The sequence below is a fragment of the Apostichopus japonicus genome, chromosome 8, assembly GCF_037975245.1.
Source record: "Apostichopus japonicus isolate 1M-3 chromosome 8, ASM3797524v1, whole genome shotgun sequence".
Taxonomy (NCBI): Eukaryota; Metazoa; Echinodermata; class Holothuroidea; order Aspidochirotida; family Stichopodidae; genus Apostichopus; species Apostichopus japonicus.
The window spans coordinates 10,917,110-10,934,617 of NC_092568.1; the positions used below are offsets into that span (position 1 = coordinate 10,917,110).

The 17,508-nt window shown below is 38.7% G+C and overlaps 1 protein-coding gene across 1 annotated transcript; it reads left to right on the forward strand.

The window, feature by feature from the left end:
• Positions 1-393: 393 nt before the first annotated feature.
• LOC139970489 (solute carrier organic anion transporter family member 3A1-like) lies at positions 394-17,161 on the forward strand. The gene is made up of 9 exons (XM_071976245.1): positions 394-1,092; positions 6,132-6,494; positions 9,144-9,308; positions 10,997-11,225; positions 11,905-12,052; positions 12,376-12,545; positions 13,026-13,090; positions 14,012-14,226; positions 15,489-17,161. The coding sequence occupies exons 1-9, from the start codon at positions 432-434 to the stop codon at positions 15,540-15,542; spliced, it is 2,070 nt and encodes a 689-aa protein (XP_071832346.1). The 5' UTR covers positions 394-431; the 3' UTR covers positions 15,543-17,161.
• Positions 17,162-17,508: the final 347 nt, after the last annotated feature.

Sequence of the window (17,508 nt, forward strand, 5' to 3'; positions counted from 1 at the left end):
CAGAACGATGATTCAAAGTCTATATAGTCATTGAGTTATATATGGTCCATGTATGCAATATAAGCTGATAACCAACTAGAGAACATTTTACCGTTTTTTAATGTATAGTGATCAGATGTTGCTTAGATATTAGGTGTTACGATAGTTTGTATAATTAAAAAATAAGTTTAGGCTAAATGACTTCATATAAAATCATGCAAAAGTTTCATATAACCTGAAGTGGTCAGTTTATGGCCTATATGGACATATATATATATATATATATATATATATATATATTTAAATACCATTTTACTCATAAAAAACATAACCGTTATTTCAGTTCAGTTGCAATAATATTAATGTTCAATTTGTAGACAACAACAATTCAGTATTTTACCTCTTTCTCATCAGGGAAGAAAATTAACCTACCTAAACAAAAAATCTAAAACATGGATAGCAAAGAGAAAATGAATCAAATGGAGATGTCCTCTCTTTCTGGAGAGTCTCCATCCGAGAAGAAGAAGAAGCCTCGTGGATGTTTTGCCAGTTGGCTTTGTACTCCAGTCACCTTCCTTGTCGTGCTCCTGCTGTCGACCATCCTGAAAGCAACCGCTACCGGATATTCCAGCGGTGTGATCACATCGCTCGAGAAACGGTTCCAGTTAAAGAGTACACAGATCGGCTACATCTCAATGGTTGAAGACATCGTGGGCCTTTTCACGGTCATGATCATAGTCCATTACGGTCAATCGCGACACCGGCCGAGGGTCATCGGTGTCCTCACCATTCTCGTTGCTGTGGGAGTGCTTCTACAGGCGATGCCGCACTTCCTCTACAAGCTACCGACCGCCCTGCTTACGAGTGTGCCCTCTATTGTCACAGAGAAGAACGTGACTGAGGCAGCAGACAGCTTATTCTGTTATGCAGATGGAGAGAGGGAGCCGAGGGAATGTACCGCGGAGGAGGACGCCTCCTCTGGGTCACTGATGCACGAAGCGTTTTGGATTCCGCTCGGGTCATCTGTGATTAGTCTGGGAAGCGGCATCGGAGCGATATCGCTAACCTATTTGGATGACAATGTGCCAAGACGGACGATGCCAATTTATGCAGGTCAGTAAAATGTAATAAGCAAGATTTGCAAATATAGTTCAAAATGCCCGATCATTCACTTTAATCCTAAATCGGCAGAGCAACGTGGTCTCTACGGTAAAATTACTGACTTGGTACAAATGTTACCCCAAACGATGAATAGCTGACATGTTAGACCATTTATGGCACTTCCAAGTTTCCGTACTATGACCTTTTTTCTCTCTCTCTTTTTTAAAGCAAGGAGAGCCAAACCTTTTGGTCACTTATTAAACAACCCTTTCATCTGTAAATAATTAAACTGTTACATAAACTTCTCTTTGAAGACCTTTAGTGGCTTAAAATTGTCTAAAAATCCCCCAAGTTTTCACACCACGTGCACGTCACCTTGACATTCTATTGGTATTCAGCACATTTCCTGAGATTAACAAAGACAACTTGGGGAGTATGCCACCATGAAGGTCCTCCGTGCACATGTCACCCAAATATGCTAGCAAGTTTAATAATGATCGCTTTTGTTCATACTTTAATAAGCTACCAACCTCAAACGCATTTTACACCATTGGAACAATTAATTGTCTATATAATTGAGCGCTCCGCAATGCGTGCAAATAATAATTTGGCAGAACATGCTAGACAATTACCTTTGAAAAATGCCACTAGGACTCAGTTTAACACGCTAATATTTGGTGCCGGTACTGATAACCGTTTTTAAGTAATCCGTTATCCGTATAGGCGTAGGAGTGGGAGGGGGGCTGGGGTGCTGCAGCCCCTCAACCCAAAAATTTTGTGAAAATTCCGTCAATATGCTGAGAATTTTTCGGGCACTTACTGAAAGAAATATAATTTTCTATGTGTTTTTCAATGGTTAAACTGATATTATTATGATCATTATTATTGTAACGACTTTCCCAATAACTAACACCAATATGGAAGGGTAATAACACGGCAAATGATTGTATGTTATTGGCATGCAATGTAATAACCGACGCATGCCTATATGATATGCACTTTATAATGTCGAAAGCGCGAGGGCGCGCGAAAGAGTTTGGTAATATTTTTCGGGCAAGTCGCTACAGCCCCCAAAATCAAATTGGGCTCCTACGCTTATGGTTATCCGGTGTTTCACCGACGATTAGAACCTATTTTGAGTGTATCAAGTCCTTCCATAATACATGTAGTTTTAGTTGGAAATGATGGAAACGGCAGAGGAAAGTGGTTTGATACAAGGGAGAAGATGAGAGGGACAGCGGAAGAGGGACGTTCAATGTGGGTATGGGGCGAAGGGGGGGGGGGGGTGGGGGGCCACAGAAAGTGGGACATGTGACTTTTATATGAGAAGGAGAACCACAGAATTACCTCAAAACTTCCCGACAAAGTATAGGATCCAATGTGCATACATACCACAAATTCCAGTATTTGAATGTTTTTCTCAACAAAACGATTCTTATACCGCATAACTTGTAGTTAACACATTGTTAGTTACAAAAAGTGATAAAAGGGTACTTTTCATTACCAATACGGGACACTTGTCATTTATAAATGGTGCAATTTTGAGGTTTAACATACAACTGGGGAGCTCCCGGCTCAGTAGCGTAACTCCTATGGGCTCAGACCGTGCTGAGCCGGGTGCCCCGACCAAAAGGGGACCCCGCTATACTGATGCATTACTGATGCATTACTGAAATTATTGAAAGTCAAAATCCTAAGTCATGAGATCTCAAAATAACCGATGTGTAAATGCAACTTGAAACGCCCGAAAGTGTCTTTTCCGACGATCTAGGAGTATTTGTTGGCAAAAAAAAAAAAAAATCGTGGTACGCTCCGCGCCAACCGATGGTGGCGTTCCGCTTAGATAGTATCAACTAGTGTGTTTCACCTACATGACCTGCTGATCCACCCCCATCAACCCCTGTCAACATTTCTGTGGACGGGTTTGCTTGGACCGCTTGATAGGGGTCCCTATAGGCCAGGAGCCAAGTCCCCCCCCCCCAGGCTCATCGTTACGCCACTGTCCCGGCTCCCTCGCCCATGTGGGAAGGGAGACACTTGAAGATGGGAAGAAGTTGTACAGGAGCGGGAGAGGATAGTAAATGATAAAAAATAGAAAAAGAGTGTAAGAGGGGGAATACGAGGGAAAGGAGGAAGAGAGCAGAAGAGCAGTAAATAGAGGGGTTAAGACTGGAAAGGAGGGCAATTTGTGGGTTATAGGAGTGAATCTAAAATGGGGAAAACTTTTTTGTTAACCTATCACATTATAAATGTCGCCATATATTTACGGGAAACGGCTTTCTGCCTTAATTCGGTAAATACAAAATTCAGTATAACTGATTAAGTTCAGTCTATACCCGTGTGTAATATATTAGTTAAAATTCCAACTGATTTAAGAGCAAAAAGTGTTCGTCGTTGTGATTAATATATACTTATTCTTAATGTGAAATATTTGTTTACATTTAATATTTATACCTCGCCTTTACCACCATTGCCTGTTGTGAAATCACATCAATCTAAGAGGTTATATTCGGATCGGCAAGATAGATGATTTTCAATCTAAACAGTTGAGAAAGTAATTTATTTTCAGGGGTTTTCTCTTGTTCAATAATCTATCTACGCTGGTATTTAAAGCATAGGTTGTATTAATGTATAATAGATACCCTTAAGTCAAGCCTCACGCGGATACTATATACACTAATATTAGACTGTTGTAACAAACATTGATCCAACGATTAAAACACATACCTGCAACTTTCACTCTCGTTATTATTTGATTTTTACTTGGATTCAAACTCAGCTAGTTGAAAGCAATCGTTTCACTTCAAGGCTGGTTTGAAGAGCATTTAATTCACACTAACAATTATTGAACTCCCTTTTGTCACGGAAAGAACATTTTAACGGGAAGATAAATGGAGTACTAACCACTTTTTAATTTCGTCGTTGTTTTTTGACAACAAGGTCATTATAGCTCCCAACTTTCCCCACCCCACCCCCGTTCTCCTTCCCCTAGATCAGGGGTTCCCTAACTGGGGTGCATGAACCCCCAGGTGGTGCGTGAGTCCATCCCAGGGGGTTCGTGAGACCTTTCTGAAAGTCAGAACTAGAGTACTTTTGCTGAACTAAAATCTGATATATCATATAACTTAGTAATGTACAAAAGTCGTACCTATCGACAAACTCTTTTCACGTTCCATACGCATATGTTGCCATAGTAGTACCGTACCGCGCATGTAATAAATAACTGAATTATGAAACAGACACAGGCCGCATGACTTTGGTGAAGTTAGTGTACGCATGAAAGTACGTCGTGAAGATAAAGAGCTGATCTGATCTTGAAGTTTCAAAATAAATATTTGCTCATCTCTTCTTTTTTTTATTACAATATTACACTATGAACTTGATCTTTTACGAAGCACTGTTATGCGTAGTATAATAATGACTTTTATCGTGTCTCGAAAAGTTGGGGGTTCGTGGACAACTCTGACATCTACAGGGGGTTCGTGGGGGGGGGGGGGAAGTAAGGGAAACCCTGCCCTGGATCAATCCGTCAAACCCACAATTCACTTCCCGTCATTACTGTAATCGGAACAAAACCAAATGAATCTATAGATAGAGCGGAAACGCCATCGAAATGAAAGTGTCTTTGTAAGAACTTTCCTAATTAGTTCCCGTGGTCTCTGGTTACACCCGGAATATATAAGATTTCTCAAAGTTTTTTTTTTACAGGGTACGAGATGCTACTTCAACTTGTACCGTGTTTATTTGGGGATGGCTTAAGAATAAAGATGAAGGTATACCCTCTTAAAATAAATGGGCAAAACTTTTCCAGACCTGCATGGGTAACTCAACTTGTAACTCAACTTGTAACTCAATGTACTCTATACTTCTTTCAAAGGATTATTAACAATTTCACCATTTGCTTATCACAACCAATGTAATACTGCTTAAACTATACTGTCCCTCAAATAGGAATAACTCAAAAACAATCTGAAACCCTTTTACAACAGACAGCAAGAAAGATGCGAAACCTTTTCCCGTTTGTTCATTGGTGACTCATTATCCAATCATGATATATATTTTTCAAATAGTTTCTAATTTGCATAATTGAATAATATTTTCATTCTTGGATGATAACCATTTAGTCTCATAAATATTCCTATAACCAGATAATTTGAAAGAAACCAAGTTAAATGCATCCATTATGATGAGAGTGTTAGGGGTTTCCATCTAAAGCCAAAGTTGATTTTAATCAACAGGTGTTAATATTAACCACCATTAGAGATGCTTGTTAATAACAGAGGGGTATCCTTCTGTGATAATTATTATTCAAAATGGACAAATGGTAATAAAATGGGCGTGTACACAATTTTTTTTTAAATTAAGTGAACATATACTATAATGTTTCTTTTCACAAGCAGGCAGCCTTTTATGGCGATAAAAGACTCCTACATGTAATCATGTTTGATTAACATGCTTGATTGTAGCAATCAATGTTTTGTATATTGTATCCGAAGGTGAAAGTAATATAGGAATCACATAGGAATATTTATACAGTGGAATCCAGTCATTGTAAAATGGTAAGATGCATGCTGCTAATGATATGAAGCATATAAACTCGCCTTTGGAATATTCATCTATTTTTTAGACACCTACAATACTTCTGGCCATGCGGAATACATATGATCTGCATAGTTAATTAATTTGAAATTTTGGTAAAATGAAGGGTGCTTAGATGTACCACTGTTGAAAACGTTTCGACTGTGTATGATTATACCGCATATACATGTTATATATTTATGTATTATTATACATTTTGATTTTTTTTTAAATATCCTATCTGCGATGTGGAGAGGGGGGGGGAGGTTGAGTCCCAATTTGTTGTGGGGATAACCCCCCCCCCCCCTAGTATTATAAGTAGTTGTGCCCGTGATTGATTATTAAAATGATTGGGATTTGGTCGGATATCCAGATAGAAACTCTTAATCCCATATACGTTTACAATTATACAATTATACAATAATTATATAATTATTTTTTCCTTAATTTCCTCTTTTCGTATTTCTTTACAGGAATTGTTTTTTCAGTCTTTGTCTTTGGCAGCCTGTTTGGATTCTTTCTAGCTAGTTTCTGTCTGCAGTTTCCGGTCACATTTCCATTCTACAATCCCGAGTCTTACTCGGCCAGCCCCGGAGACGCTAATTGGCTGGGAGCTTGGTGGCTTGGTTATATCATCTGTAGTTTCCTACTAGCACTATTTGGGCTCTTATTCTTCCTCTTTCCTCGGCAATTACGAGATCCCGAAGAATTAGCCAGAGAAAATGAAGAATATATGAAGGCGAATCCTCTTCCGGCGAAGAAGAAAGCAAAGGACGAGGAAGAAACGGAAAAGAGCGAAGCAGGGTGTGAAAATGGACCGGTAGAGTTTATAAAAGGTTAGTTATAGCATAAATCAGTGGCGGAGAAACAGGGGGGGTTAGGGGGGTTTTAACCCCCCCACTTTTTGAAGAGGGGGGGTTGGCCCACACAATCAACCCCCCTAGTTTTTGCCAGTAATGCTCTGTTATAGCCTATGTTATGTGCTCCAAATGGCATAATAAATCAAATTATTAATTTGAAATTGTTAAAGTCATTTCAACCTTTTACCTGGTAGGCTACATCAACAATTAACGACCGAAAACCGAGTTAGAATTGACCCACACATTATTTCTAGCCCCTTTCCCCCACCTTGCGCATTGGAACTTGTAGCTCATAGCGCTAACTTCACCCTACAACAGACATACACAAAATAACGTTTTGTTGCTGTTGAATAGCTTTGGAACTGTATACACTTGCCAACTTCAACGAGGTGAAGGAAGGAAAAGAAAAAGAAGAAAGAGAGAAAAAGAGAAAAGGAGGGAGTAGAAAATACGGCAAGAAAAAGGGAAGAGAAAGAGGAACAGTGACAAAATTATTCGAATTTGTAAAGCAAACAGCAGATATCACATCATATCAGTGAGCATGAAAATGGCGTTCCACGATAAACAGCCTCCAAACCATGGGGGCAGATCCTGGTGAGGACAGCGGGACGCGTCCCCACCAACTTTTTCAGTAGTGGGGACATGATATACCGTGGCCCCACCAATTTGTCTTGACCAATAGCTGCATTTCAAGTTCCCCTGTATTGAACTTTGGCGCAGTTTGATCCAGCATTGTGCAAATGACATGCAGCAGTTCTCATTTTATTGTATTTTATCCACAGTTGTTAAATATAGGACGGAAATCGCATTTGCGGCAGTCTATATTTGTTTTCTGGGAGAGGACCCCAGACCCATCGTATATACAAAAGTCTACTTGGATTATTTGTCCCTGATTTTCTTTCTGCAGACGCCCATGTATTTCTCCAAACTAAATTTCGAAGCCATGAGATCTAAAACTTAAGGAGGTTTAGGAGCATCATTAGGTCTGGGAAGTGTTATTTCCGGCGATCTGGGAGGTATATTTGCCCAAAAAAAATCCCACGCTACGCGCGAACCCATGGTCGCGCTCCGCTTAGATAGTGTCATAGAACAGACACGCGTCCCCACCATTATCCAAGACTGATCTGCGTCCATGCTCAAAACTGTCGATGTGTGTAGTGTTCGGTTTCGGAAATATCTGGTATATTTTTATTTCCTTCAACGAAATTTTTTAGTAGCCGTCTGAATTTTCGAAAATTCCCTAACCAACATTCTTCATCATACTTCATCATACTCGTGCAATTTTGACCCGTCTGTTAGGGTTTGAAGGAGGTTTTTCTATATCGGTTGTCCGTAGATGATATTTTGTGCAACATTATGGGTATGTTTTGAAATGAATTTATTCACGAGAATTGTGAATTTTCAAATTCTGAACAGTGGGGCTGACGGATATTGTGGGCCGCGATGAAGAATCACCTACAAAAGCAATGATCCACAGGATATGTGATGAAGTCGAACGTGATGTGTGACTAGTGACAATCTTCAAAAAGGTTAGATGAGAACAAAGTATTTGGAAAAAACTTGGTTCTCAGGCAAAAGTGTACATATGGTTGGTCAGTTTCAAGCCCGAGAAGTGCCATTTCCGGTGATCTGGGGGTACCAAAACCAGAAATTTGCTTGTACCAGTTGCGGTACGCTGCGCGCCAACCAATGGTGGCGCTCCGCTTAGATAGTAATACGCGCCCCCCGGGTTAGAAAATCCTGCATACGCCCCTGGTTAAATGCAGCTTTTCAAGGCCTGGGCAGTGCCATTTACTGCAATCTGGGAGGCAATATTTGCCAAAAAATTCTTGTGCACTTCGCGCCAACTTATGGTGGCGCTCCACTTAGATAGTGAGCCAGCAGTTATGACCTTTTATTTCATCAATGGCCTGCAACCCCCCCCCCCCCCACTTCTGACAAGAAATCTCCGCCACTGGCATAAATTAAATATATATTGATACAAATACAACAATGTTATATCAAGTTATATATAGTCTGTGTTCAGCAGGGCGTGAAAATGGACCGGTAGAGTTTATAAAGGTTAGTTATAGCATATATTAAATTTATATTGAAATGAATACAACAATGTTATATCAAGTTATATATAGTCTGTGTTCAGCAGGGCGTGAAAATGGACCGGTAGAGTTTATCAAAGGTTAGTTATGGCATAAATTAAATATATAGGAAAATATACAACAATGTTATATCAAGTTATATATAGTCCGTGTTCGCCCATCATTTTTAAGGAACAGGTTAAACATTGCTCAAAGTTTACCACAGGAAAAGGAGAAAGGGATAGCTTTCGTGGAGTGATAAAGGAGAAATTTTAATGTCCTAGCGATATTAATGTGCTTTAATCGTGCAAGTTAGTAAAACGGTTGCTGAGACTTGAACATGGTTTATTTGATTTTTTAGTTGTTGTTGCAAATCTTGAGAAAAAATGACTGATATTTTCTTCTATAGACATAATGTACGAAAAAAAGGGGGAAAAAAAGGAGGGGTACAGTTTACCATGGAAACGGATTTTGTTATGAAATAATATAGTTTTCACTTCGATTTGCTATATCCTTAACAGCGTAAATCATCTTAATTTCAACTCTACAGATTTCCTCCATGCTCTACTCGAGATTGCTAAGAATACGGTCGTCATGAGCCTTATCATCGCTGGTTGTCTTACAGCCTTCTCCGCCACTGGGTTTATGATCTTCGGACCTAAATTTTTCAGCGTTGTTTATGAATTAGACCCATCCGTGTCGGCCTTGGTAATGGGTAAGTGTCTACACGGGAGGGTAGACGGGGAGGAGAGGGTGGGGGGGGGGGTTCCCGTCCGATGGACATTCCGAGATCCTTACCCCAATCAACAATCAACTTAGATTTGCATTTGAGATTTTGTAAGCATTTCCATATGTAAGTTAGGTTGTTTCGTACATAAATGAAAATTCTAGTTAAAAATAAGTCTACTTGAAATCGACTAATACAGACGCACCTCCGTCAGTTTCCTATACTGCCGGACACTTGTGTGCCCTGCTGTTAACAAAGAGGAAACTAGTATGTATGTATGTAAGTTACCCTGTTTATGTGTGTGTCAAATTCACATTCTATTTAGGCGAACATATTATGACAACATCATCCTGGACTAAAAAATACAAGGGAAATGTATGCCAAACATACTACCTACGACATTTAAACAACGGAATAATGGGAAATTTATTTTGGTTTAAATAAAATAAATTTCGTTGGTAAGTTGATACTTCAGAACACGTGCACAATTACTAAGGACAGTGTTGACTGTTCAATTTTTGAGGGGAATTGGAGGGGGATCGATAGAGAGGGAGATAGGTCGTGGGAGGGGTTTCGATTTTATCCAAACAGCTATAATACCTTTGTTAAGGTCATAAGGATTGCGTATACAGCTAAAGGTGAACCGGGATAGAAGAGGGGTACAATAACTTGTAAAACTAAACAATGGTTTAAGGATAACCGCGTTATGAAACAAAGGGATGGTGTCTAGCATCTATTCCTTCTTGGCAAATGTTCTGCGATCCTGTGTTAAACAGTATACACGGTAAATTGCTCATTAACCCTTAAAGGGTGTGAAGACTCGCGCACAACGAAACGTGTCATGCCGGTAATCTGACCTAGTTTCGAATGAGGTGTAACAGAAGTGTTAAACACCACCATCGATCCCAGAAAAATAAACACACACAGCTTGCTACCGTCGGTAATTATAGACACTAGTGTACAGTCAATACATACAGCTACGGTCAATACCCACAACACAGTGTACATAGCAGCGATGGACATCTCAGGTCTAGATAACAGATAACAAGGTATCACGTTTCATTACTGTCTGCATTTTTTAGCGACAAGAAGAAAACTTCACTTGCAAGCAACGGAAAGTTAACTTTTTCAGAGCGCGGCACGCGGTTTGGGACGAGTCTTCAACGCCTTTAACTTGATCATGTGTAGTATCTGTTCCATTTTCTATAGGGACTCGTGATATACTTACTTCACGTAATATTTTTGAGATCACACGGTTAGAGTCTTGATCTAAGGGGACTGTGGTTGAGAATGGAACCAATTGTTTGGTTTTCATATCTAGGCTCTATCTTAGGGTGGCTAAGACTTTCGAAAGCCTTATATTATGACGGGAATTTAATTAATGGGTTCGCATTCCTCTCCTCCACCCCTCCCATCCGCCTCTCAAGTTCCCACATTTTGAGGTTCCCATAATCAAAACTGTACTTTCTAAGTTATTACGCTGTTTCAGGAGGATCAGACCTCGCCAAATCTATTACTTAAACGTTTTGATCCACTCTTCTGTAGGTATAATTAAGCCATTTTCTTTATTTCTTTCTTTCTTTCTTTAATTTATTCATTTATTTTTGTAAATAATAATAAAAATAAGAAGAATAAAAATAATAATCATTATGATTGCATTTCGTATCAAATTTTAGGAGCTTTCCTCATACCAGGAGCGGTGACGGGTCAGATATTAGGAGGTGTTATCATAAACCGGCTTAATCTTTCGCGGTACGGAATGGCGCTTATGTTGATTGTCACGACGGTGTTAATGATGTGCGGTTGCGGTCTTTTTTACGTTCTGCGGTGTGACAAGAGAGCCGTCGCAGGAATCACGGTCCCCTATGACAGCGGAAATGTAATACAGTATAACTTCACAAGAAGGTAAGATATAGAAAAATCTTAAAACCAGATCTTTCTTCCGTCTGACTTAATTTTTTTTTTTAAATTCAAAATTTGACTCCGTTCATTTTTGTGAGAAAGGATCTTTAAGGAATACCGAAAAACAACATGAGGAGCTTTTTGTACATGAAAAAAAATATATCCAAAGCTTTACCTATCCCAAAATATTTTCTACTCTCGATATAATTTTCAAAAAGGTAAACAAAAGGAGAACATAATAATAATAATAATATTAATGATGAAAATTTAGAACTTGACCCCGCCTCCACACACCCTACCCTTTGAATTCCTACTCACGCCACTGTAGAAGAAAAGAGTTTTATAACTTAATAGAGGGCGCTCTATATAATGGTATCGCTTCTATTTCTCTGAAAAGCCGGGTATACTTTTTTATACGTATTCGCATATACCATATACGCAAGAACGCAAAATAACAAAAGCAGAAGAAAAACTGTCGCTTAGCAGTATTACCTAATTTTATACTTTAATCCTGAAATATTGTTGCACCTCATAGGCAAATTTTATTGGTTCATATTATTGATAACTCTTATTTTTTTCATTAATATTATTATTATTATTATTTTTATTTTTATTTTTATAATTATTATTATTATTATTATTTTTATTATTATTATTATTATTATTATTTTCATTTCGGTAGTTCCCTAACTGCTCTGTCACACGACTGTAACGATGGATGTGACTGTCCAGAAGGTATATACCAACCGGTCTGTGGTGACGATTTAGTGACGTACGTGACTCCATGTCATGCTGGGTGCACGGATATCAATACCGACGACGGCAATGTGGTGAGTTCTTGTATACATCTGCGCATGAGCATATAGCCTATACTGTTTATTTATTCTGGCAAAAGGTTTTCAGTATACTACTACTACCACCACTACTGCTACTACTACTGCTACTACTACTACTACCACTACTACTGCTACTACTACTACTACTACTACTACTACTACCACTACTACTACTACTACTACTACTACCAAGACTATTAAGACTACTACTTCTACTACTACTACGACTATACATGTGTGTGTCGGGAAGGATGGTTCGTGTGAATTTACCAAGTTTCAATATTTTCCATTTTCCTTTCCGTGTTATCTTTCTTTAGACGTACACTGGATGTTCCTGTATCGTCAATAGTGATGGCTCTCTGGGGACGGCACGACCTCAGCAATGCGAGAGACCATGCAGTATCTGGGTATTCTACATCTTAGTGATGATACCCTCCACACTCTTGGGCACCATGGCTGGCATAGCTGGCTTCATGCTTCAACTGAGGTATACCTATATTGATTGAACTCATTATGTCTTTTAATTCGAAAAGGTTCGATTATTGCACGAACTTTGTAAATAATTTCCCTCGGCATCGCGCACAATATTGTAGTCTACATACAAAAATGATATTGTTAGTTGTTGTCATAACAGATGAACACCATTATACTTAAAAGTGTTACTTGCTTTCAAAAGCAAAATATCGACAGGTCGCCTTAGCCTTCCAACTTTGTTAGTCCATTGATGACGTACCTATATAACCCTATTTGCATATAAACAATCGGGCTGAAGTTTCTTCTGTCATCATGCTGCAGAGGGATAGTTTTCAATTAGCAATTTATTTTTAATCGTAAAGTTTTTGGTGAATATTGTTTGTTGTATATATATCAAACGCAATAAAGCTATAGGCCTACCCTTAAAAGTATTTACTATTTCATATTACTTACGACATTAATCCGATGCACTAATCTAATTTCATATCCGTAGATCCGTCGATGAACATCACAGGGGATTGGCAATGAGCGCTGCGAATGTTTTGGTTAAAATTTTAGGTAAGTTGCGTTGACCACAGAACTTTTAAGTGACAATAGTTTGTTCCCCTAATATGAACGAAAAAAATGCCAGAATTGTGACGTCAGTAATGCTAAAACGTCATACGAGTTGTACTAATCCCTCCAGAATCTTTATTCGGAGCATTGAGCTATTTCGCCGTTTATTTTATTGTCCCTCTCAACGTCTGGAAATAATTGAAGACTCAAAACGTTCTGAAGAGTACTTTTGGCGGTAAATGCTGGTCTTGTTTTCGGCTGCCAATATTTTCTGGTTTCTCTCATTAAGTTTTATCGTTTAATTATATAAATAATTTTGACTGACATATCGGTTCATTTTAATGAACAAATTATCCAGATTCCTGACATACATTATTTTGTCACGTCACAGAGTCTTGGGGATCCATCGCTTTTACCTTTAATAGGGATTCTTTATGAGGCACATCGTATGGCTATTTGTTCGAAGTGTGTGCAATGAAGGAGGTGGAATTTTATTTCAGTCTTCTGGGATATTTGCGAGATAAAAACAGTATATACACGATTGCCTCATATTAGGGTCAGGGCGGAAAGAGTGGGTTGGTAGGTGGGGGAAGGGGGGGGGGGCGGTGACAAATATTGTGTGTATGTTTGTGTTTCCTTTTAGTTTATACATTCTTTCGATTCGCAAGATTCGTATAACTACTGTGAACAAACAGAAGGATGTTTTTCGAGGTCATTCTCTATCTGGACAGAAACAGAAATAGATCTACATATTTCCATTGGTTGGTTTGGAAGGGGGCGGTATAAATTTCCTTGGGGGTGGGAGTCGGGCGGGATATAAGGTACTAGTGTCGTGTTTTACTTGGAAACCTCTATAAAGTTCCACAGATTGCTAAAGTAACACTTCTTAAAGTCAATTTCTTCTTCTTCTTCTCTATTTTACAGGTTATATTCCCGGTCCAGTTTTCTTTGGATTTGTGATCGAGAGTACATGTGAGTTGTACCAGGCTTTGTGCGGTAAAACCGGTAATTGTGTGATTTACAACAGTGATTCTTTCCTGGTTGGCTTCAACTCGGTTATGCTTGGCGCTCAAAGTATCGGCTTCATTTGCGTAATCATCGCCTTCTTGGCCGTCAGGAGACAAACGCCAAAAGCATTGGTAAGTACCCATCGGTATGCCACTGTACATAAATATTTTATAACACCCGCCCCCACCCCTAAACCTACCCCACCATCCCATCCCACCCCACCCACCCACCCACCCAACAGCCAACCTTTGCAAACATCTCGTATGGTGTCTTCGTTGGCTAATAACTGCTATGTTATCCTCTTCCCTCACCCCCCAACCCCCTACCCCATCGTGCCTATGTCTCTGTATATGTCGTTAGGATTTCACTAATACTCTAATATAATAAGATTAAAGCTGCTCTCGGACGCATGTGGTTAAGATGTTATGGACAAGGAGAGAACTATTTATGGGCTATGCCGTCCCATCCCCCCATGCCACCCAAACTTGCTCGTGAATGATTTGGACTCTTATTACCAAGCATGCATCTAGCAGCCGATTCACACAGAGATTACAGTAATTTAACTGTAAATCTTAAAACTTTGTACCATAGTAAATACTGGATCGTGCTGCTGATAAATCTGATAAATCGGTAGCATGTGCTGAGGATTACAGCAGGGAATATACAACTCACTGATTACAGTAAAGAACTGGCGATATGTGTAATTCCAACAAATCCCAAACAACTGGATATGTTGGAATTACACATATCCTCAGTTCTTACTGTAACCCTAATAGCACATGCTACCGATTTTATAGCACGATCCACGATTTACGATTGTGGTCCTTTTCGCGTTCCATACTCTGTATGTATCGGATGCATCTCGATCTATCGTTGTCGTTCTGGTGGCTGCTGCCGCGTTTTAGTACGGTCGGAGCTAAAAGTCGGGCTTGCCTTTAAATTTGATCTCCACCACATGCATGGATTAAACTTGTCATCTATAAACTCCACCATGCATGCAGTGGCTAACATCTTATGCCCAACTGATTACCACTTTACAGAATCAGTATCATATAAAATTATGAATTAAGTATGTATGAATCATTTTATCTCGTTACCATGGAAGTGTATATATGGAGAGCTTGCTATAGCAGCTATACATGAGCTTGTGTAACTAACTTGGTTAAATTCTTTCCATGTACCATCCGTACATGGAAAGAATTTAACCAATTTAGTTTGTATAAAAGTTAAAGGCGAACTTTTGCATTTGAAGAAGATACTGCTAGGATCGAAATGGTTAGCCATATCTACATATAGGCTCTTCAGTAGATAAGTCATTTTGTTAGCATTTTTTTTCTTCCATCTTTTGAGAGAATATTTCATCTTTATTCATTTTCTGTCCTTCCCTATACAGAGAGGATTCCGTGCATTACCCAGCTCGGAAGATGAACTCGCTTCCAATGCATAAAAACATGCAATGATCAACATTGAACGATATTTGCAGGATTGAGCAGCCTATAAAAGGGGCGGAGAAAGTATTAACAAGATAATTGTAGGCAGAATTGTAGTTTTGATATGTTAAAGTTCAAGAAACACTTTAGTTCTAGTTAACGACACTTATAAAAAAAAAACACATTCTTTTGACATTTTGTAAGCGACAGAGCATCCTTGGATGTCACTTTAGACATCGTTTATCCTTGAACAATTTTGTAATGTATGATAAACATGTCATTTGATGGCTAAACAGTCTTTATACTTTTGCCATCATTGAGTTTTTGTGTTCCGTCTGAGGTACATGAGTATTTAGAATATATACTCTAGTCACTTTGATCGTTGAACTTCAGCTCGTTTAAAGATCATTTCTCAATATTTAAAGGATTATAGAAAGAAAAAGAACCTGAAATGATAACCATGGTTTTCATTTTTAAGGTCTACTACATATCAATATAAAATGTATGTCTAAAGTCACCCTTTACGTTGTCAGGAAAATGGTGCTCGTTTCTTTCACTTGTGAATATTCATGAATGAGTCCAAATATAATAAGAGTTGAAATCATGTTTAATTTGGATTATAGAGTATACCCAATAGCTAAATCTTGTCAATTTTAACGCGTAACGTGTAAATATGTTAGCCTATATGTATGTATGTACGTGTGTATGTATGCATGTATGTATGTATTTTAGATCATCCTGCAAGCAGGAACTCGCGAAGAAGCCTCATTGGCTTATCAAAGCCGCAAGCTGACCGAAGTCAGTCTCTTACATTCATATTTAACGTCCATGATTATGAATTGTTAATTGTCAACAACTCTGTAACTGGACGACATACATTAATCTTGGAGTGACTCGAACCGGGGACCTTATGATTGAAAGGCACCGGCGTTAACCACTGAGCTAACACTCCGTATATATGTAGGCCTATGGCATTTTACATGCCGCTAAGCTATATTCATTGTCTCATATAGTTTATTCTTTCATGTGGGTTTCTTATCGAAGTTGGTTTTTTGAAAAGGTATATTTAACGGATAGATCGTATAGTCACTTTATGACGATGTATATAAATTCCGCGTTTTCAAATAGCGATGTGCTAGACTTATATTATATATATTAGTCTAATATTTGTCTTCCATAGAGTAAATGATATAATAATAGTAACTTATATCATTATAATATATATCTTTATATAACTCCATAGCGTCATTTACTTTCATAGTTCATACATTATGATGAAAATAGTGAACCTCAACATACAGTATAGCATATAAGCAGTTTCCTTCTATGGTTTCACGTACGATTATCAGTTTGCGCTTGGTGCAAATTCACGAATTTCATGACGTCATAGGGCATTTTTGACACCAAGTACTTAGAGATGGCGATGAATGTCTACGTAAATATCATGTCTTGTTTAAACAGGGAGTTGTTATGGAACAACTCCTTGGTTTAACCGAATTAATTTATGCACTCTATGTAATCTATAGTACAACCCGTTTTGTAATTACTTCTTATACAAGCAAATAAAGTTGCTATTTCTATATTAACGGTGATGGGTGATGCCCTTTTTTATGAAATAAAATTCCTTCAACTTCAATAGAGTCAGTTTATGTCTATCAGGTTTTCATTTTCATCGGGAAGTTAAACAGATGAAAGATCTCCAACAGGTAGGGCCACGGACACGGGGGTGAGGATTGAGGGAGGGGGAAGAGGCATATGCAATTAAAAGTCACAGTTATGAGGGTTCACGCGTCTACAGTGGTGCAGCAGACGGCAATTTAAACACCACTGAATGTTGGTCTGACATCAGTAGGACCCGCCGCTGCACCACCCTCTTACCATTGTCTCCCCAATCCCCCACCCTCCTTGTCGGGATTCCCTGAAACTTCATTTTGTACCGGTATCCGCAGGAAATATATAGTTATGTGTTTAAGGATAACAGAT